Source organism: Somniosus microcephalus, chromosome 5 (genome assembly GCF_052327205.1).
Source record: "Somniosus microcephalus isolate GS21.2 chromosome 5, FLI_Smic_1.0, whole genome shotgun sequence".
Lineage (NCBI taxonomy): Eukaryota > Metazoa > Chordata > Chondrichthyes > Squaliformes > Somniosidae > Somniosus > Somniosus microcephalus.
The window spans coordinates 60627260-60646400 of NC_140991.1; the positions used below are offsets into that span (position 1 = coordinate 60627260).

General features: G+C 45.7%; 1 protein-coding gene across 3 annotated transcripts in view; it reads right to left on the minus strand.

The window, feature by feature from the left end:
* mtpap (mitochondrial poly(A) polymerase) overlaps nt 1–19141 on the minus strand; it is a 136558-nt gene that overhangs the window by 79775 nt on the left and 37642 nt on the right. For all 3 annotated transcript variants that reach the window (XM_085987676.1, XM_085987675.1, XM_085987677.1), the window contains exons 5-6: nt 5343–5554; nt 2688–2914 (exon numbers count right to left, since the gene is read on the minus strand). In XM_085987676.1, coding sequence (XP_085843802.1) covers nt 2688–2914; nt 5343–5554 — 439 coding nt within the window. The remainder of the gene's footprint in view (nt 1–2687; nt 2915–5342; nt 5555–19141) is intronic.

Here is a 19141-nt window from a genome sequence, read left to right on the forward strand (position 1 = left end):
GAAACAGATTAAAGGCCAGTTTCATTTCCTGTGTTTTCTCAGTCCTGACGAAGGGTTTGACCCGAAACATTGACTCTTTCTCTCTCCACGGATGTTGCCTGGCCTGCTGAGCTTTTCCAGCATTTTCTGTTGTTATTTCAGATTTCCAGCATCCGCAGTATTTTGCTATCGAACTACTATTCTATTTGGTTCTGTATAATTGAAGAGTTAAACATGAGTTTACATTAATTAAAAGTATATATATTTCTGTAATAGTTGGATGAGAGTAGAGATTTGCAAGCTCTAAAATCTGTTTGAAAGAGGCCTTACCGATGTCGTAATGAGAATCAGCAAAGCGCTGCAGCATAATTAGGGCTGGATTTGGTGCAGCTTGATATCCCAGACAAACCCTGGGGACTAGATTTACTGAGCTGGATTCTTCTCTCCACACTACCTAAATATGTAGGAAAATTGGGCGAGGAGGCCCACTGCCACATCACCATCTCCTATCAGGTCAACCTCAATTTATGTCCCACCAAGCCCATGCCCAGATCACCAGAACACTGGGAGGCAGGGCCCCAAGAACCTGGCCGATTTCCCTGCCTCCCACCGCTGATTCCAGCCACCTCAGGGCTGCCAGCGGAGAGGGGGCGGTAGACCCGAGGCAGCTGTGGAAGGCCCGTTGATGCCCCTTTTGGAGCGAGAGGCACCTCTTCCTCTCTGCGGATCCCAAGTACTCACTGCATGAGCCAAGGCCTTAACAAAAGACTCCACGCTGGTTTCAGGGACTCTTGCTCCATTTAAATGAAGCTCCTTCTTTTATGGAGTGCAACAGATAGAGAAGACAGCCTTCTTTTCCCTATGCTTACATAGAAACTACAACACAGACAAAATCAAAGAGGTAATACTAAACCTGTATAAAATATTAGTTAGGCTATATGGAATGATAGAATCTTACAGCACAGAAGGAGGCCAATTCTCAATCATAAAATGTAATAAAGGAGTCATTAACAGTGCTATCAAACAGCACTTACTCCACAATTACCTGCTCACAGATGCTCAGTTTGGGCTCCACCAGAACCACTCAGTTCCAGAGTCTTATTACTTCCTTGGTCCAAACAAGAGTTAAATTCCAGAGGTGAGGTAAGAGTTACTGCCCTTAACATCAAGGCAGCATTCGACCAAAGAGCCCTAGTAAAACTGAAGTCAATGGGGATCAGGGGGAAAACTCTCCAGTGGCTGGAGTCATATCTAGCACAAAGGAAGATGACGGTGGTGTTGGAAACAATCATCACAGCCCCAGGACATTGCTGCAGAAGTCCCCTAGGCCCAACCATCTTCAGCTGCTTCATCAATGACCTTCCCTCCATCATAAGGTCAGAAGTGGGGATGTTTGCTGATGATTGCACAGTGTTCAGCTCCATTTGCAATTCCTCAGATAAAGCAGTCCATGCTCGAATGCAGCAAGATCTGGATAGGGCTGATAAGTGGCAAGTAACATTTGTGCCACACAAGTGCCAGGCAATGACCATTTCTAACAAGAGCATAACCACCTCTTCTTGACATTCAGTGGCATTACTATGACCGAATTCCCCACCATCATCATTCTGGGGGTCACCATTGACCAGAAACTCAACTGGACCAGCCATACATGCGGTGGCTACTAGAGCAGGTCAGAGGCTGGGTATTCTGCGACAAGTGGCTCACCTCCTGACTTGCCAAAGGCTCTGCAATACCTGCCAGGCACAAGTCAGGAGTGTGATGGAATACTCCCCCGTTGCCTGGAGAGGTGTAGCTGCAACAACACTCAAGAAGCTAAACACCACTCAGGACAAAGCCGTTTGCTTGATCGTTTTCACCGCCCCCCCTTCAGCTTAAACATCCACTTCCTCCACCACCGGTGCATCATGTCTGCAGTGTGTATTATCTACAGGATGCACTGCAGCAACTCTCCAAGGTTTCTTCGGCAGCAACTCCCAAATCAGTGACCTCCACCACCTAGAAGGATAGGGCCAGCAAGTGCATGGGAACACCACTACTTCCAAATTCACCTCCAAGTCACACACCATCCCGATTGGACATATATCGCTGTTCCTTTATCGTCGCTGGGTCAAAATCCTAGGACTCCCTACCTAACAGCATTGTGGGAATACCTTCACCGTATGGACTGCAGCGGTTCAAGAAGGTGGCCCACCACCACCTGCTCAAGAGCAACTAGGGATGGGTAAGATGGCTTGCCAGCGATGCCCATATTCCGAGAATGAATAATAATTTAAAAAACAGGAATGAGAAGCATTAGTTATGAGGAGAAACTAAAGAAACTGGACCTCTTATCATTTGAACACCTCAACAAGGTCTAACGAAGAGAGATTTGATAAGGTAAATAAGGAAAAACTATTTCCAGTGGTCAGTGAGTCAGTAATTAGAGGCATAAAGGAAGAGGTTAGAAGATTTTTTATTTGTATGCAGAGGTTTGTTAGGGCATAGCTTTTAAAAAGCATATAAATATTTGAAGAAAATGTTGGGGTATATGGGTAAAGAGTGGAGGAATGGGACTGAGCTCTTTCAGAGGTGACACAGGCATGACGGGGCACATTCCTTCCTTTGGTGCTGTAACGATCTATGACTCTAAATTGATATGTGACTGTTGCAAGCTGCTGTGAAACAGTGACGTGTAAAGGATACTGAAATCTCTTAGCCTGCATTACCTGCTAGGTCTTTGAGCTGGTCTAGTGTCGGTATGATTGGCGGACTTCTCCTCTGCAGCAGGAAAAGAACCATCATGGTCAAGGAGAAGTTAGTGATCCAGGCTCCGGGAATACTGCTGGTGATCCCTTGAACACGGGCCCAGCACCGAACACCAAACACCAGGGCCCGTACCCGAGGGTCGATATTAGAATACATATAAAAGAGTTCTGTGCTTCTCATAGCAATTCTATAACAAAAGTAAAAAATCAATTAGCATATTTTTTTAAACGGAGTTAAAGAAAGATTATCAACTGTACTTTTTAAATTCTGACAAGTCGATGAAACCCTATCCATACCTTCAGTTTTAAAAATGGTGCTTTCTTGATCTGAATGGAACGTGAACATGTCATAGGTTAAGCCTAAGCCTTGCTAACCTGAACAGGTGGTCATGAATCATTCTGCCCAACCTCAAGTCAGAAAGAACTTATCATTTTGGCAAGATAATTAAATAAATAAGTGTAGATTTATTATTTTGAACGGTTTTGAATCACGGTTTAATTTAAAGCAATACGTACCTTGTTCACAGTAAATTTCGTGATTCGCTGGCCTGTTACAGGAAAACAAACTACCTCAGACAGGTCTCTTGGAAAATTATTTAAAAATATGAAGCAACTGTCAGGATTAGTTTAATGTGCTTATATAACAGGTCAGAACTGACAATATTTACTGTGAATAAGGTATTGCTTAGAAGTAAACTCCACAGTAATCATTTTTCAATAGGGTTTTGCTGCATATCGTTATTTTAACCTCAACCTTCCTTCTATCTATTTAGAAAGGTGCTCACATTACACACACTTAACTACTGGTATACCTTGCTGTTGCATTTACTGAGGCAGCGTGTATTCTCATTGGCAGCACCTTGCTTTCATAAGTCAAAGCAAGTGGGGTTCTTCACAACTCCGATAACATGGGGTCAAAAGCATTCGAGTTTTGTAAAAAGAAATAAAGTCAGAGGCTGATATTGAAAGTGTGTGCCACTCCATAACAGCTGGGGATGAAATAACAGTTAACACTGAAAGGAGGAGTGCTTTAATGCAGAAGGATGCTTACGAGGCTGGCCAATGCAGACAACTGCTAGAGAGGTTAGCTGCAATAAGGATGACTGTTGAAACTCCGCCTAAAGTAATACATTTTAATTGGGAGATAAATGGACAGCTGGGAGAGGGGGTGGATACAGTGGGGAAAGAGGAGACAAAAATAGAATTATGAATGATATTTGACACAATTCTTGAAACTGTGTGTTAGCACGGAGTAGAATCAACAACAATTCAGCTGGAGCAGATTTACTCAATGCAGACGGATATTGGCCGTATGCAAACAGCAAAATACTGCTAGCTGATTACAGGTGACAATGACTTCCAAAATCAAAACATCGGTGAAAGCCAAGTAAAACTTATCAAAACTTTTATCGAACCCAAAAGCAACAGACCTGTAAAACTACAATAATAATATTATTGCAGAAAACACTTAATGGTGAACTCAAACCTTGTCCGTTTCCTAGAACACAAACTGTTTCTTTCAACAGAAGAGAGAGAGTTAAAAGGTGCAGTTCAGAGTGAGGCTTTGGAGCAGGGAAGACCACTAACCAAAGAAGCCACGTAAAAATGTAAAGTTCCTAAAAGGGACAGAGTCGCAAGTCTCTTTCCCTGTTAGACATACATATTCTACTTGTTTGTGGAGGTTAAACAAATTAGAAGAATTGAACATTTTCATCTCCGCAATACAAGGGCAGAAATGTTTTTTTCACATTGAAAGCTATTTCAATTTCTAATCTTTTTGCTTCCTCTCCCTCATAAGCATGGTTAAAATATAAGTGCACATATAAATATAGAAAACAAAGAGCTACACAAGAAACAGACTAAACAACAAGCGTAAATACAGATTCCAGATATTTCTTATCAAGCTTATATTTCAAACTTCAATAGATAAAGAACTTGCATTTATATAGCACCCTCCAGGGCATCCCAAGGCAGAGTTAATGAAATACTTTTGACATGTAGTCACTTGGTGTAATGTAGGGAAATGCAGCAATATAGTTGCACACAGCAAGATCCCACGAACAACAATGTTGGCTGAGGGATAAGTATTGACCAGGACACCAGGAGAACTTCCCGGTTTTTCTTCATCTAGTGACATGGGATCTTTTACGACCACCTGAGAGCACAGACGGGGGCCTCCGGCTTGAGATTGTGTGCTCAAGTCTCAAGTGTAGCTTGAACTCACGACCTCGGACTCAGAAGCAAGAGTGCCAACATTAAGCCCAGGACGACTCCTCGGCTGAGTTATAGCACTCTCGCCTCTGAAGTAATGAGAATCTATGTGCCACACCGATAAATAAGAGCAGTTGCTTAAAAGTAATCTTTAAAACATAAATCTCCTTTCTTACTCTATTTAGATTCACATCCATGGTCCACATATATCCTTCAGAATGGACACCTGTAATGATCCATTTGCAATGACCACATTAACCAGTATGGTGTCATGGGTGTGGGTCTAAACCAATCCCAGTTCCTAATGGTTCACCCTGAGTAGGGGCTATTCTGGATACTCATTTTCTTTTTCGCACAGCAAGAGCCATAAGGCAATACACATGAACGGATTATGGTGTTCCTCACCTATTATTGGCAGTGAGGTCACACTGAAATCCTGAAGGCTGATGAGAAAACCGCACCAATGGGCAACGAGCATTGAGTATCTTCTGCATTCCTGTACATCCTGGGGCAAACTGATCAATGCATTCCCCTATCACTGAAAGGGTGTTTTGTGTTGCCACCCGCTCTGATGCCACTCTTTTTGTTTGGTATTCCATGGAGAAGGCACCTCCTGTCTAAAAAAAAAAGAAACTAGTAAGCAAATAACACCTTTGACACTTTGACAATGTGGAGGAAAGTTACGGTGCCCAGCCCTTCCATCACACACCAGATGCCACGCTTCATTACAGATGCAAAATAGTCTTTCAAAAATAAAGAGAAAGAGGCAGTCATTGACTTGAAGCCTTAAATTTACAAGCACTTTCCAATCTGTAAAAAACAAACTCTGATTGACCGGAGGTGGCCTTAAAAGGGATAAATCTCCACCTTAACAGAATAATACATTGTGCATTACACAGTATAATACTCCTACCCTTATAAAACAGCTCGTCATTTGATTTATTGTAAGCAATGCCATGGGAGATCTGCTCATTGTTTTACATGCTGATTTTACAATATAGACAGCCATGGGGGGAACACAGGAGAAACAAAACTGAATAAAGCCAGTGAGCTTTTCTCAAAATAACAAAGGAATCATGGGATTCTAAAATATCAGACATTAGCACTATAAAAATTAGTGTCATTTTATCCAAAATAGAAGGGAAAACATTGCAAACACTGGAATTAAATAAATGCAATCCTTTCAGATGCTAATGGCCCTGTTGCGTACTTCCAGCATTTTTGCATTTAATGTCATCTAAGTCAGGGGCTCTCAAACTTTTTGCTTCTGAGGCCCCCCCTCCCGTGTTATTAAAAATTCCACGGACCCCCTGTAACAACACAAGTATTTTTTCTGTATAAAAATTACAATTAAACATCGATATTTATTACTTGTTTTACTTACTCTGTGAAACATTGCACCTTAATGAGAGAACGTATTACGTAACCTGTGAACATGTTAATTTCTGCACTTTCAGCATGTAATAAACACGCACCAACTAGGGACGGGCATAAATGCCAGCCTTGCCCACATCCCAAGAATCAAAATATATATAAAAACTATCCCATCCCTCACCTGAATGGTGAGTAAAGCATGGTATCCCAACCGCAAATGGGCGAACATACCAGATACCCCACATGGATGAGCAAAGCATCAGACACCCCAGGTGGGTGAACAAAGGATCAGATACCCCATCCCCTTCTGAAGAAATGTTGCCTTCTCTTCCTGTAGATGTTGACTAACCTGCTGTTTCCCAGCATGTGTACTGTTGTAGTAATTTGCTTTTTACCTCCCTGTAAAGGGGGCGCTTTGATAAGTCATATTGTGAACCTGCACCACATTAATTCCAGCTCTAGGGAGGTGCTGCATGATGTGTTGCTGGGTCCGACCTCCTGCCTCACGAGTTATTGGAGCAGGGGCCTGCAGATGACTAAACAGTGACCCCAACACAGCTGGAGTCTGGACAGGGGAAGGCAAAACCTCTCTGCAGGGGGAGGGGAGGGCCGGGGTGCAACTCGTTTGGTTAACCATCAACATCACCACCCCCCCCCCCACCCCCCCAGAGGGGAACTGGGATTTACCTACAAGTCGCGGCCTTACTGTCTCCAGGTGAGTTGCGAGGACTATCCCAACATGCCTCTGTCTGTCTCCGCGCACTGTTTTATAACAGTTTGCCTTTCTCAAATATAGAATAATCATAATACAGCAAAGAGGCCATTCGACCCATTGTGCCTGTGCCGGCAATAAATACAGCCTCCAATTCAGCTCGAATAGCAATGAGTTCGAGCCAATAATTGTATTGCCCTCCAGAAAGCAGCAATGACCCTCATTTCACCATCGATGCCCCATAAACACCCAACAAATGCTGTAAATCCCCCTCCAGCCGATCCCTCAGTATGCAACTGGTCTTTCTGCTATTTTGGAGAAGAACAACGGGATCCGTCCCTTCTGCACAATCTAGCGCTGCTGGAGCATGGCAAAAATTGGAAGTTAAGCAGTCTCAGGAAGGTCTAGCGCTGCTGGAGCGTGGCAAAAATTGGAAGTTAAGCGGCCTCGGGAAGGATTTCCCTTGGCTGTGTGACTGTTCCTGGAGCTAGATCTCGGCACCAGTGCATGAAGCCACAATCAGGCTCCAGTCTCCTCTTTAATAAAACCCTGTCGCCAGGTTTTTCCAGTAATCAGCAGCCTGTCCTCAAACATTACATCACACAGCAACCTGTCCCCGATACATCTGCAGGAGCCAAAGAGTGTAGGACAGTTCATTGCACAGGACTCCATCCCTGCTTTTAATTAAACATTGTGCTGCTGCTGGTGGCTTCCAATCGCCGTCCAGTTTCCAGTGACCTCACGATACTGCATGCGCACTGTGGAGCTGCGCTGATTTGAGAATGGGTGCCACCATATTTCTTTAGGGCAAAAAAGTGTATTATTTTTTGCCTACACATTAACGGACCCCTTGAAATCTTCTCGCAGACCCCTGGTTGAAAACCCCTGGTCTAAAAAAGATTGCATTTCAATAATAGTCCTGGAACCTGAAAGGTGGGGAGCACAGATATTAATGCTTAAACTGCATGCAGAATTTCTTCAAAATAAAACATTAATTTCAAAGTCATAAGTCAAATTTGATGACCTGCCTCCTGTCTCACTAAACTTGCTGTCATGAACATTAATAGGACCAAGTCTTCTTGAGCTGCTTCCTGGGTCTGTAAACACCTGAAGAAAATGCAAGGTGGATAGTGCATAGTCAGTGTACAAGATGGACTTTTTAACCAGGATGATTTAAAACTATTTTTTATAAAATGTAATTCTTTGTACAGTAGAATAACAAAAACAAATCCTAATTTAAACAAAAGATTAAGAGGTTGAAATCAAGCCAAGATACCCCATTCTTGAGAAAAACCATGTAGTGCTGGTTCCTCAGACATTGGCCAATGAATGCAGTGTGGGGTCTTTTTGTTACAATACGTATCGACATGCCACTGTACGCATGTAGCTTACTGATGTTCTAAGTCACCTTTTGAATAAAGTCACAGCGCTCTATTTGGTCACAAACCTTGTGAGATAATAACGCCTGCAACATTAGGAAAGCAGAAAACATTCCGTGGCGCTCCACCAATAGCTCAGCAAACAGAATCACCATGTGGTGCAGTACTAGGAAGACTCGGAAGGACCAAGTGGGACCTCTGTGCTGAGAGCTGGTCTCTTCTGAGAGAGAGTGCTAATATATGTGCTAGGATGGAATAGAGATTAAAACTGCCCTAGTTTCCTCCTCTTGACCAACATCCAGCCAGTCACGTTAGAACAGTATATGGACATCAATGGAGACAAGATCGGGCCTTGGCTGTAATGGTCCCGTAATCTCACACACAGCCCATAAAGGGATGGATGACCAATTGAGTAAAGTATTCCAGGAAAAGAGACACGGTCTTCAAAAGAGGAAGCTTAAAAGGAAGACAACTGGAGCAACAAGGTTGTTTTTATGACAAGATCTGTTAATTATTCATAGGTTTTATCAGTTTGTTCAATTGCAGAAAATATTTATCCTAAATGATCAAATTACAAGAGCTCATATAACCTCACCCAGTCAGAATGACCTCATCGGTTTATTTGCTTTGTTTTCCATCGTTGGAACCAGTTTCTTTTAGTCTTGTCTCTTATTTTGAATTTATAGTCTTTATAAGAAATGTAATCCTAATTTTAGTCTAGTCTTGTGTTCCAATTTTAAATTTTATTTTAGTTTTAGTCAAAAATTTGGTGTTTTGCTTTCCATACTCAAGTTTAGTCTTCCAATTTTCCCCCCAAAGATTTATATTTTTAAAAGGTGCTCTAATTTTTTGTTCCGCTTCTCACGCAACGTACAAAAAACATTAAGTATTGATAAATTGCTGCTTGAATGAACAGTGAGACTTTATTCATGTTTCAATATCCAGCATCTGTTCCTAAAGTTGTGAACTATTGACCTTTGTTATTTTAGTCCTAGAAATTGTATTAACTTTAGATTTAGTCACATCTCTATTTTAAATTTTAGTCTTTAGTTACAACCTTCATAGAAAATTTAGGGTAATTTCCCCCCACCCCTCCACCCCACAAAAATACAATAAATTTCAGCAATTCATATTTTTGCCGATAATAGGTTGCAAATAGGTAGCACATTTTGCTCAGTCAGAAATTCCTTTCACAAAAGCAAAATACTGATGCTGGAAATCGGAAATAAAAACAGAAAATGCTGGGGACACAGGTCAGGCAGCATCTGTGGAGAGAGAAATAGAGTTAACGTTTCAGGTCGGTGACCTTTCGTCAGAACTGGTCCTCGTTCTAGTAGAGTTCTCTCGACAGATGCTGCCTGACCTGCTGAGTATGTCCAGCATTTTGTGTTTTAATTCCTGAAATTCCTTTCACTGGGTTTATTTTTCAGCAAACAAGTTTGTAGTCCGTGAGTTAATCTTGTTTTGAAAATAAGGAACATCACAAAACACAAGAGGTGTTATTTTAAAAATACTAACCATTACTGCTTTCAATAATTAATGTTGTAATGCAGTAATTATGCTAAAGTTCAATAAGAGAGTTATTCCTGGTCCTCTAATACAAAAGCAAAATACTGTAGTTGCTGGAAATCCGAAATAAAAACAGATAATGCTGGAAATACTCAGGTCAAGCAGATGCTGCCAGACCTGCTGAGTATTTCTGGCATTTTCTGTTTTTATTCTTGCTCCTCAATGGCTCAGCTGGTTATGAAAGCAAGTAGCAACTGAACCAGAGAGACTGGAATAATCCCAAGTTTGATCCTCTATCCAAGCGGAAATTACTCTTTCAATTAATTCTCAAAAGGGACGGTTTAATTATATTTATTCATTTTTAACACAACCAATTGGTACGTGTCAACTTTTGTTAGACCAAGTGATACAAAATTGTCGAGTTTTGTTTCAAGTTTCTGTTAAACACGTCTTGAAACTATTTTTAAAATGTCCAGAGATGCCAACAATAACATGCAGGAAAAATGTGAACTATTTAAAAGGCTGAAGAGGGTTGTGATATCTCGTATCATGGCATACAATTATGTGACATTTGGCAAAATAACTGGAACATAGATTCACTTGTATTATGTGAGGATGTGCTGATTAATGTTGGATTTTGCCTAGACTTCAGAGCTCATTAACCCTCAAGCTACCAATCATTATTCATTTTTAAAAAGAGCTATATTTTGTTCTTGCCGTTACCTCCTGGAGCACACAGTATTAGAAATCCAGTAGGGATTACCCTCAAATATTTATAAAAGATGCACAAGTGTCTGAACCCACTTTCCTTTATCGTGGGAGCATCCTAAAGTCATATTTTGGCGAGAAATAACAACTCAACTCAGTACCTCACACAGATGTATTTTAAACTATTACACAGCCACCATGGGAGACATTACCTTAATTCTATCACCGGGAGTCAGTATATATACACACCGTTATATTTTGAAAACCCTTGTAGCATGTAAAAGTAACTGAACTACTCTGGCACTTACACCACCGTATTTTGAGACAGACGGTTGCCATACAGTTTTTTATGCCTCAAAGCATTTCAGAAGTGCACTGTGTTGGTATGTACGCAAATGTGGCAGCCATTCTGTGCTAGCAACATTCCACAAACAGCAGAGAGATAAAGGGGGGAATTTTAATCTCCCAGGACAGGTAGGAGAGGAGTGGGGGGGGGGGGGGGGGGGAGGTACATTTTTTAAAGTGGGAAACCCAACCCGCCACAAACTACCTACTCCTACTTCCGGTTTAACAGAGGCGGGTGGGAGAGGGGGCTGGGCGAGAGTAACCTGCTCTCAAGAGGCGAGACAGTAATTTTAATGTGTTAATGAGGCTGCGCGCCTCGGATTTTAGCAGCCATTTGGATTTAGCGGCTGCGGACCGGGTTTCCCAGGGCACGGGAAACCCAGCAGCTAAAGGGAGGCGAGAAGGGCTAGGTCCAGCAGGCAAGTGCTTTTCCAGCACTGCTTGTGGACCAGGAGGAGGAGGAGGAGGAGTGCTTTGGACCCGGCCCCCCCAAGCTAACCTGCCACAATTTGGCTCCCTCCCATGTAACGATCAATAACATGTCATTCTATAGTGGACACTAGGTGGAGCCGTAGAGCTGTATATAAGACTACACTACCCAGCTGTATATATATTAAGACTACATTACCCATGAGGCACTAGGCTACCCACAAGGCAACAGTCAAGATGGCAGCCTGCACACAGGAGCACACATGCTGCATCTCTACAGATACTGTACCTAGAGAACGTGTACTGAATAAATGACTAGCTAGAAGCTAGCTGTGTTCATAAGAAGAATGTCTATTTATTAATGAACATAATATCCCGGTGATCCGATCTCAACCCGCCGCGGTGATCCGATCCGCCACCCTTCCTCCCCTGGTGATCTCTCCCTCCCTCGTCCGTCTCCGGCTGCAGCCTTCCACCGCAGGCCTTCCCGTCCTACAGCCGGCCAGCCTCTCAATCTGGCCAGATGCTGGGCGAGAAACAGAGAAAAAAAGTTCCAGGACAATGAACCCCACTGCAGTGAACTGATGTCATTTAAACAGTCAGTACAAAGGCTAGCTCACTCTTTATATATCCTTGTTTGTACACCTTATCTAGAGATGTTGATCAATAATAATGAAATAAATGAGGTAAAGCAGTAGTTTAACCATATTAAGAATAACTAGAACATAGAAAAGAGTGAGAAAAGGCTTGTCCCAATTTACCCTTTACATTTTCTAAAACTTCTTTTCTAGGACTCCCAATCCTCCCTATTTTTAGTTTGCTCGTATCATTTAAGGTATGGGATTTGGGCAATATGTACTTGGGACGAACATGCATCCAAATCACAAGTTATGTATCTGAAACATTAATTGTAGTATCAAGTTACATCGAGTCTACAGCACAGAAACAGGCCATACGGCCCAAATGGTCTATGCTGATGTTTATTTTCCACAAAGCCTCCTCTTCCTCTAACCCCATCAGCATATCCTATTCCTTTTTCCCTCATGTGTTTATCTAGCTTCCCCTTAAATACATCTATGCTATTCACCTCAACTACTCCTTGTGGTAGCACGTTCCACATTCTTACCACACTCTGGGTAAAGACATTTCTCCCAAATTTCCTATTGGATTTATTAGTGATTTCTTTTATTTATGGCCTCTAGTTTTGATCTCCCCCACAAGTGGAAACATTTTCTCCATGTCTACCCTATCAAACCCTTTCATAATCTTAAAGACCTCTATCAGGTCACCCTTCTCTTTTCTAGAGAAATGAGACCCAGCCTGTTCAGTCTTTCCCGATACAGGAAACTCTCGATTTACCGGCACCTAAATAACCGGAAACCTCTGTTAACTGGCAAAATTCAGGAGTAGGTTCAGGTAAGTTTTACTTCATATTAGTGGCCGTTCCTGGATCTGTGGCCGTGTAACCGGGGTTCCTGCACCTGTTGCTGTGCAAGAGGGACGCTTGGTCTGTGGCCGGGGTTCCCGCACCTGTTGCCATGCAACAGGGATGCCTGGATCTGTGGCCGTGTACGGGGCTCTCGTACCTTTTACTATACCTCTCTGTAATCCGGACTTTTTGATAAACCGGCACCACGCCAGTCCTGTCGGTGCCAGATAAAAAAAGAGTTTCCTGTGGTTATAATCTCTCAGTTCTGGTATCATCCTTGTGAATCTTTTTTGCACCTTCTCCAATGCATCTATATCCTTTTTATAACATGGAGGCCAGAGCAATATACGGCCTCCTTATTCTTCCTACCAAAATGCACCACCTCACTTATCTATATTGAAAATCATAAGAACATAAGAAATAGGAGCAGGAGTAGGCCATTTGTCCCTTCGAGCCTGCTCCGCCATTCAACAAAATCATGGCTGATCTTCTACCTCAACTCCACCTTCCCCGCACTATCCCCATATCCCTTAATTCCTCAAAATTTATCGACCTCCATCTTGAATATACTCAACGACTGCTCTCTGGGGTAGAGAATTCCAAAAATTCACAACCCTCAGTGAAGAAATTTCTCCTCATCTCAGTCCAAAATGGCTGACCCCATATTCTGAGACTGTGACCCCATGTTCTAGATTCCCCAGCCAGGGGAAACATTTTCTCAGCATTAACCCTGTCAAGCCCTTTAAGAATTTTATATGTTTCAATTAGATACATATAAATTATTTTCCAATGAAACACTCAGGCCTAGAAATTCAGTTGTTTGCGCCAGCCGCTAGCGCCTTAGGAGGAGAAGTGGGGTGCTAAGCGGCTAGTGCCCGGGCGCAGCGCGATCTGCGCCTCTCGCGAACTTCAGTTAAGATTTAGCGGTGGCGCAAAACCTTTGCGCGCGCTCAGCTGCGCGCGCGCAGATCCTGACGTCATTTCATGGTGCAACGCCCTTTGTGCACCCCGAACCAGAAATTCAGTGGCGCCGGCCTATTGTGCGCCTGGCGCCCCTAGCGACTGGTAGAGGGGAACGGTTCCCAGTCGCTGCGGGGGACGCTAATTAAAGGGGACTCCTCCTGCAGTACAAATGGCAGCCATTTTGCACCACTCCTTCTTTGTGAGAGACGGATCTTTGGAGAGAGACAAAGGTAGAGAGCTTTGTGGTTTGGCTCAACACTCGCACAGGTACTTGTGGCTTCAGGCCACAGCTTTGCACTTGTCTTCAACTTCAGTGTCATAGCATTGATTGGAAACATATAATGGGGGCTGCAATGGGTGGAAACGTTGGGCTTCTCCATTGCATTCAAAGGGCTCAGAGACACCGTCAGAGAGTGCCAGTCATGGCCAGACGGAGAAGGGGCAACAGGCGTCGGCAAAGGAGGCCTTACCCACCCAGGGTATACCGCCAGCAGTTCTCATATCTGAACATGTCTGAGGAGCAGTGTGTTCGGAGGCTGCGATTCAGAAGGGCGGTGGTCACTGAGATCTGCCACCTGCTTTGCGGAGATCTGCAGCCACAGCTGAGGAGCAGGATGTCTGTCGGTGGCAGTGAAGGTGACGGTGGCTCTCAACTTCTATGCCACCGGCTCCTTCCAATCCACTACTGGGGACATTTCCAACATCTCCCAGTTTGCGGTACATTGCTGCATCCGCCAGGTGACCAATGCCCTTTTCAGAAGGAGACGTCAGTTCATCTCCTTCCCCATGACCGTTGACAAGCAGCAAGAGCGTGCAATGGGCTTTGCAGCATTAGCGGGCTTCCCCATGGTGCATGGCGCCATTGACTGCACGCATGTGGCTTTGCGGGCACCTCTGGAGAATGCCGAGGATTACCGCAACCGGAAGGGCTACCATTCGCTCAACGTGCAGTTGGTGTGTGACCACAGGCAGCTCATCCTAGCTGTCAATGCCCGCTTTCCAGGCAGCAGCCACGATGCCTTCATCCTGCGCCAGACTTCTGTGGCAAACATGTTCGAGGTCGAGCCTCACCCACGAGGATGGCTTCTCGGGGACATAGGCTATCCTTTGTGCACCTGGCTGATGACCCCGCTCCGTGCGCCCAGCACCCCTGCTGAAGAGGGATACAATGACAGCCATCAAGCAACCAGGAACATCATTGAACAAACAATCAGCATGCTGAAGCAACGGTTCCGCTGTCTGGATCGTTCCGGGGGAGCCCTACAGTACTCGCCTGAGCGAGTCTCCCATTTAGTTGTCGTGTGCTGCATGCTGCACAACCTGGCTATCCGCAGGACTCAGGCACTGCCAGCAGACATTGGAGAACCACCAGAGGAGGAGGAGGAGGACCAGCACAGGAGGGAGGCAGAAAGTGCAAGGGCTGCCCGTCGGCGGCTTATTGCAAGTCGGTTCTAGGCCCCCTCTCAGGGAATGGCTTGGGCCAATGGCAGAAGATGAATGTAGCCGCTCCACAAGCCCTCAGCCGAGCAAGGCAACCAGGACTTCCAAAAGAAAGCATGGACAGTGCGATTTAAGAATTTTTTTTACTGTGATACCTCTGTGCCCTTCCCACATGACAAACTAATGGAGAGAAACCCCCCCCCCAAAAACACAAATACACCAGTCTCGGCCTTTACAAGTAAAATAAATACACCAGTCTCGGCCTTTAAATATGAAACAAATACAGCAGTCTCGGCTTTTATAAGTAAAACAAAACATTTGGCCACACCTTCTACTTTTTCCCCTGCGAGGGTGATCCATTTCGCTTCCGTGACTGGCCCCTACCCGCCCTGCAGCTCCTCCTCAATGGGACCCCAGTGGCTGCAGCAAGGCTGGGGGAAGGCTGCTGAGGGTCAGATGATGAGACGGCAGATGCCCTTGGGGGTCGGCCTGGACCAGCTCTGGGACTGGTGGGGCCGGCTGTTGACTGCTCCAACTCTGCTTGGGCGGCAGCAGTCTGTCCAACAGCTGGTGGCAGCTGCAATGGAGGAGTGACAGTGTTGGCTGCAGGAATGCTGCCAACCTGACAGATCACAGGCACTCCCTGGTCGGCTGATACATTGGCACGCGCACAGGCCAGCACTGCAGCATGCGCAGCAATCTGCTGAGGCACAGACTGCTGGGCTGCTGCGGCACAGCGAGTGCCCCGGCGATGCCTGGCCGATCCAGCGAGTGTGGCAGCAGTTAGTGCCCGTGTGGCCCTGGTCTGTGTCTGCATGACAGCAGCCAGTGAATGCACGGCACGACTGAGCACTTGGCTAGAAGCCGCCTGTGAAGCAGCGAAGTCCTGCTGACTCCTAGCCTGTGCTGCCGCGATGTCCTGCAGACTCCTGGCCTGTGCTGCCCCGAATTCCTGCACACTCCTTGCCAGTGACTCTATGGAGTCAGGCATCCTTGCCACTGCAGCCATGAGCTCAGTGTGCCTGCGCTCAGCCTGGGCGCCCATTTCCGCTAGGAGCCGCACCTCCTCTGCGCTCACCGTAGCAGGACTAGAGGCCGCACTCATCCTCCGGGGAGAAGGCTGCCGAGCTTCCCCACCCTTCCCGCGTTGCTGCAGCCCGCTGGTCCCCGGAGCTTCACTATCCTCCGACCCTTCCCCCCTGCTCCCCTCTAAGGAAGACGTGTCACCATCATGGCCATGGGCTGCCTCGGCTGAGGGTGTCCCTGATGGGCTGGCTTCCTCTTCCTCCTCCTCTATGTCTGACTCGGACACAGTGCCAGCTTGAGGGGCCGCCTCCTCACCTGGCGAGTCACCATCTGAAAGCAGGGAGGCATAAGAGTTGCTTTAGAGTGAGGACAGGGCGGCAGCGAGGGAGGCATGAGTGCTGCTGTGCACTGCATTGGTTCGATAGTGGCAAAGGATGCTGGTGTGAGGCGCAAGTGGAAAGGGAGAGGTCAAAAAGGTGATGACCTTACCATTGGTGCCCAGAACAGGGTCAGCATCTCCAGTGGCGACAGGGCCACTCAGCCGGCCTGCCATGATCGGCTCCACTCGCGGTCGCTCAGCTGTTTCAGGTCAGGACGGCCTCCCCCGGTCTGTCGCTGCTGTCTTCTGTTATGCGCCAGCTTGGCCTGCAAGAGAAAGGACCGCCTCCAAGTACAGCGTCAAGCCCTGATCTTGCCCGCACTGCCTCCCATGTTCGATTAGCCCTGACAGTGTCTAAAGTCCTGATTGCGCAAGTGCTTTTCATGACAGTCCCATAGCTGCTGGATGAGGGCTGGCCATTAGGGCTTTCAGACCTGTTTGGCCATAAAGTGAGGTGCATATGCAGGGATGAGGAGGATACTGGAAAGGGTACTCACCCTGACAACCCGAGTGAGATCGTTGAAGTTTTTCCGGCACTGGGTTGGTGTCCTGCCAACCACGCTGTTGGACGTGACCCTGTTTGCCACATCCCTCCATGCTTTCCGATATTCGGCGGGCAGCGGCCTCCTGCCACCCTCAGGGAAGAGGATATGGCGCCTGCGGTCCACTGCGCCAACCAGCAGCCTCAGGTCACCCTCGCCGAAGCGCCGCGCTCTCTCCCTGGCCTTCTCCATTCTCCTGGGCGTGGAGCTGTTCCAGAAGCAGTGTTCAGGCCTTGCCTTAGGGCTGCAGTGTGCAGGGCATGGCAGCCAAGCAATTCCACCCTCCCCCTTTAAGTGCTGACCGGCGCCTGACCGTCTGCCCTCAATGAGCACCTCGCCGCACCTGCGCTGTGCCCGCCTTCGGTGTTTGCGCCCCGGATCGCCGGCTTAGCGCCTAATGATAGTCGTGCATCGCCTGCTTTAGCGCAGCAGCAACCTCTTGGGGCGATGCAACTGAATATCGGCGAAGGTGGCGCTAAGTTGCGCCGGGCACAAAAGTTAGCGAACGCCATGCTGTAGCGCCCCAAACGTGGCTATACTGAATTTCTAGGCCTCATTCTGCAAGTTTGTTAATGCTTTGCAGACATTTTATTCAATGAAAAGACATCCCTGCCTAAATTTGAATTAAATGCTAAAGAACTGAAGGCAAATCAATGATACAGCACTCTGAAATATTATGTTGTTGAATAGGGAGCAACGTTCAGACACAGACTGTGCTAACACCATAAACATCATTCTTTTTTAAAGGAGATCCTACAGAATGCTTTCCATTATGTAAAAACACAAATTGTGCTGATAAGTATTGTTGCACATCATATACATTGTGGCTATCTTATTTCTTGTCCCTTCCCAAAATGGCAGATTACAAATAGGGTCGCCAACTCTGGTTGTATATATTCCTAGAGGTTTCATCACATGACCTCCAATGTTCCCTGTAATTTTTATTGGGCTGCGTGGCCCATTCAAAATTCCGCGCATGCGCAGTTTTTTCAATTTAAAAGCCGGCTCACCAGCTGCGCGGGACCCCCGGTGCGCTGCGCGGCCACGCAGCTTAAAGGGAACATTGATGACCTCCCAATTGTACCAAGTGGGCAAATCCTCAAACCATCCTAGGGGTTGCATGAGCATAAAGCTGACCTAATCCACCGCCACTGCCAGGTACCGACTTTCCACTGGCTACTCATACTTGTAAGCTATTTTCTATTGGCCAGCTCCAGCCATGACCTCGGGACCATAATGTGCTTCTGCTCTTGGGCTACATTGCCTGCAACCCCTGACTGCATGCCCACAACTCTGAAAGGGAACAGTGACTGAGGTCAGAGAAGAGTGGCCTGTGTATAGTATCAGGTGCCAAAAGCAGACCGCAAGAGCAATCAATGAGCAACTGCAAACTGAGCAACTCCAGCCTCCCAATCTGTTTACATCAGTAGAGGTTTAACTAAAGAGCAAGGAAAAAGTGCCAACTTAATTGTACGACCATCCACCAAGGACTGCTACAATGGATGACAAAACTTTGTACTCGTGCCTTCACATACTACTTATTTCCTCAACGCTCATGGACAGGAAGGTCCTGGTAAATGCCCGAGGAAATGCTGGCTTGAAAATAATGTTTTTGAAATACTAATATGAATGTCAATTGCAAGAAAAATCACAGATTGAGCAGCTACAATGCGAGAGGGAAGACTGAATAACCCCTCATTTTCATATAACTATTGTGTTTTAAATGCAACGGCATCTTATTCATCGTCACCAAGTCTTTTTGCAAATTTTAAGTGTTTACTGAGCAAAATTAAGAACTTTTTTTCCCTCTAGTTGTAAGAGTTAAATGAAATAACCCATTTAGAATGGGTTTCCTGTGTCTGGTTGGAAAATGCAGTGTTTTTACATTTTCTCTTTTTGCTTTATCTAACAACTACTGGGGGGGGGGGGGGGGGAAGAGGTCAGTTTTTTGTAGCAGTTGGAGGAGGGG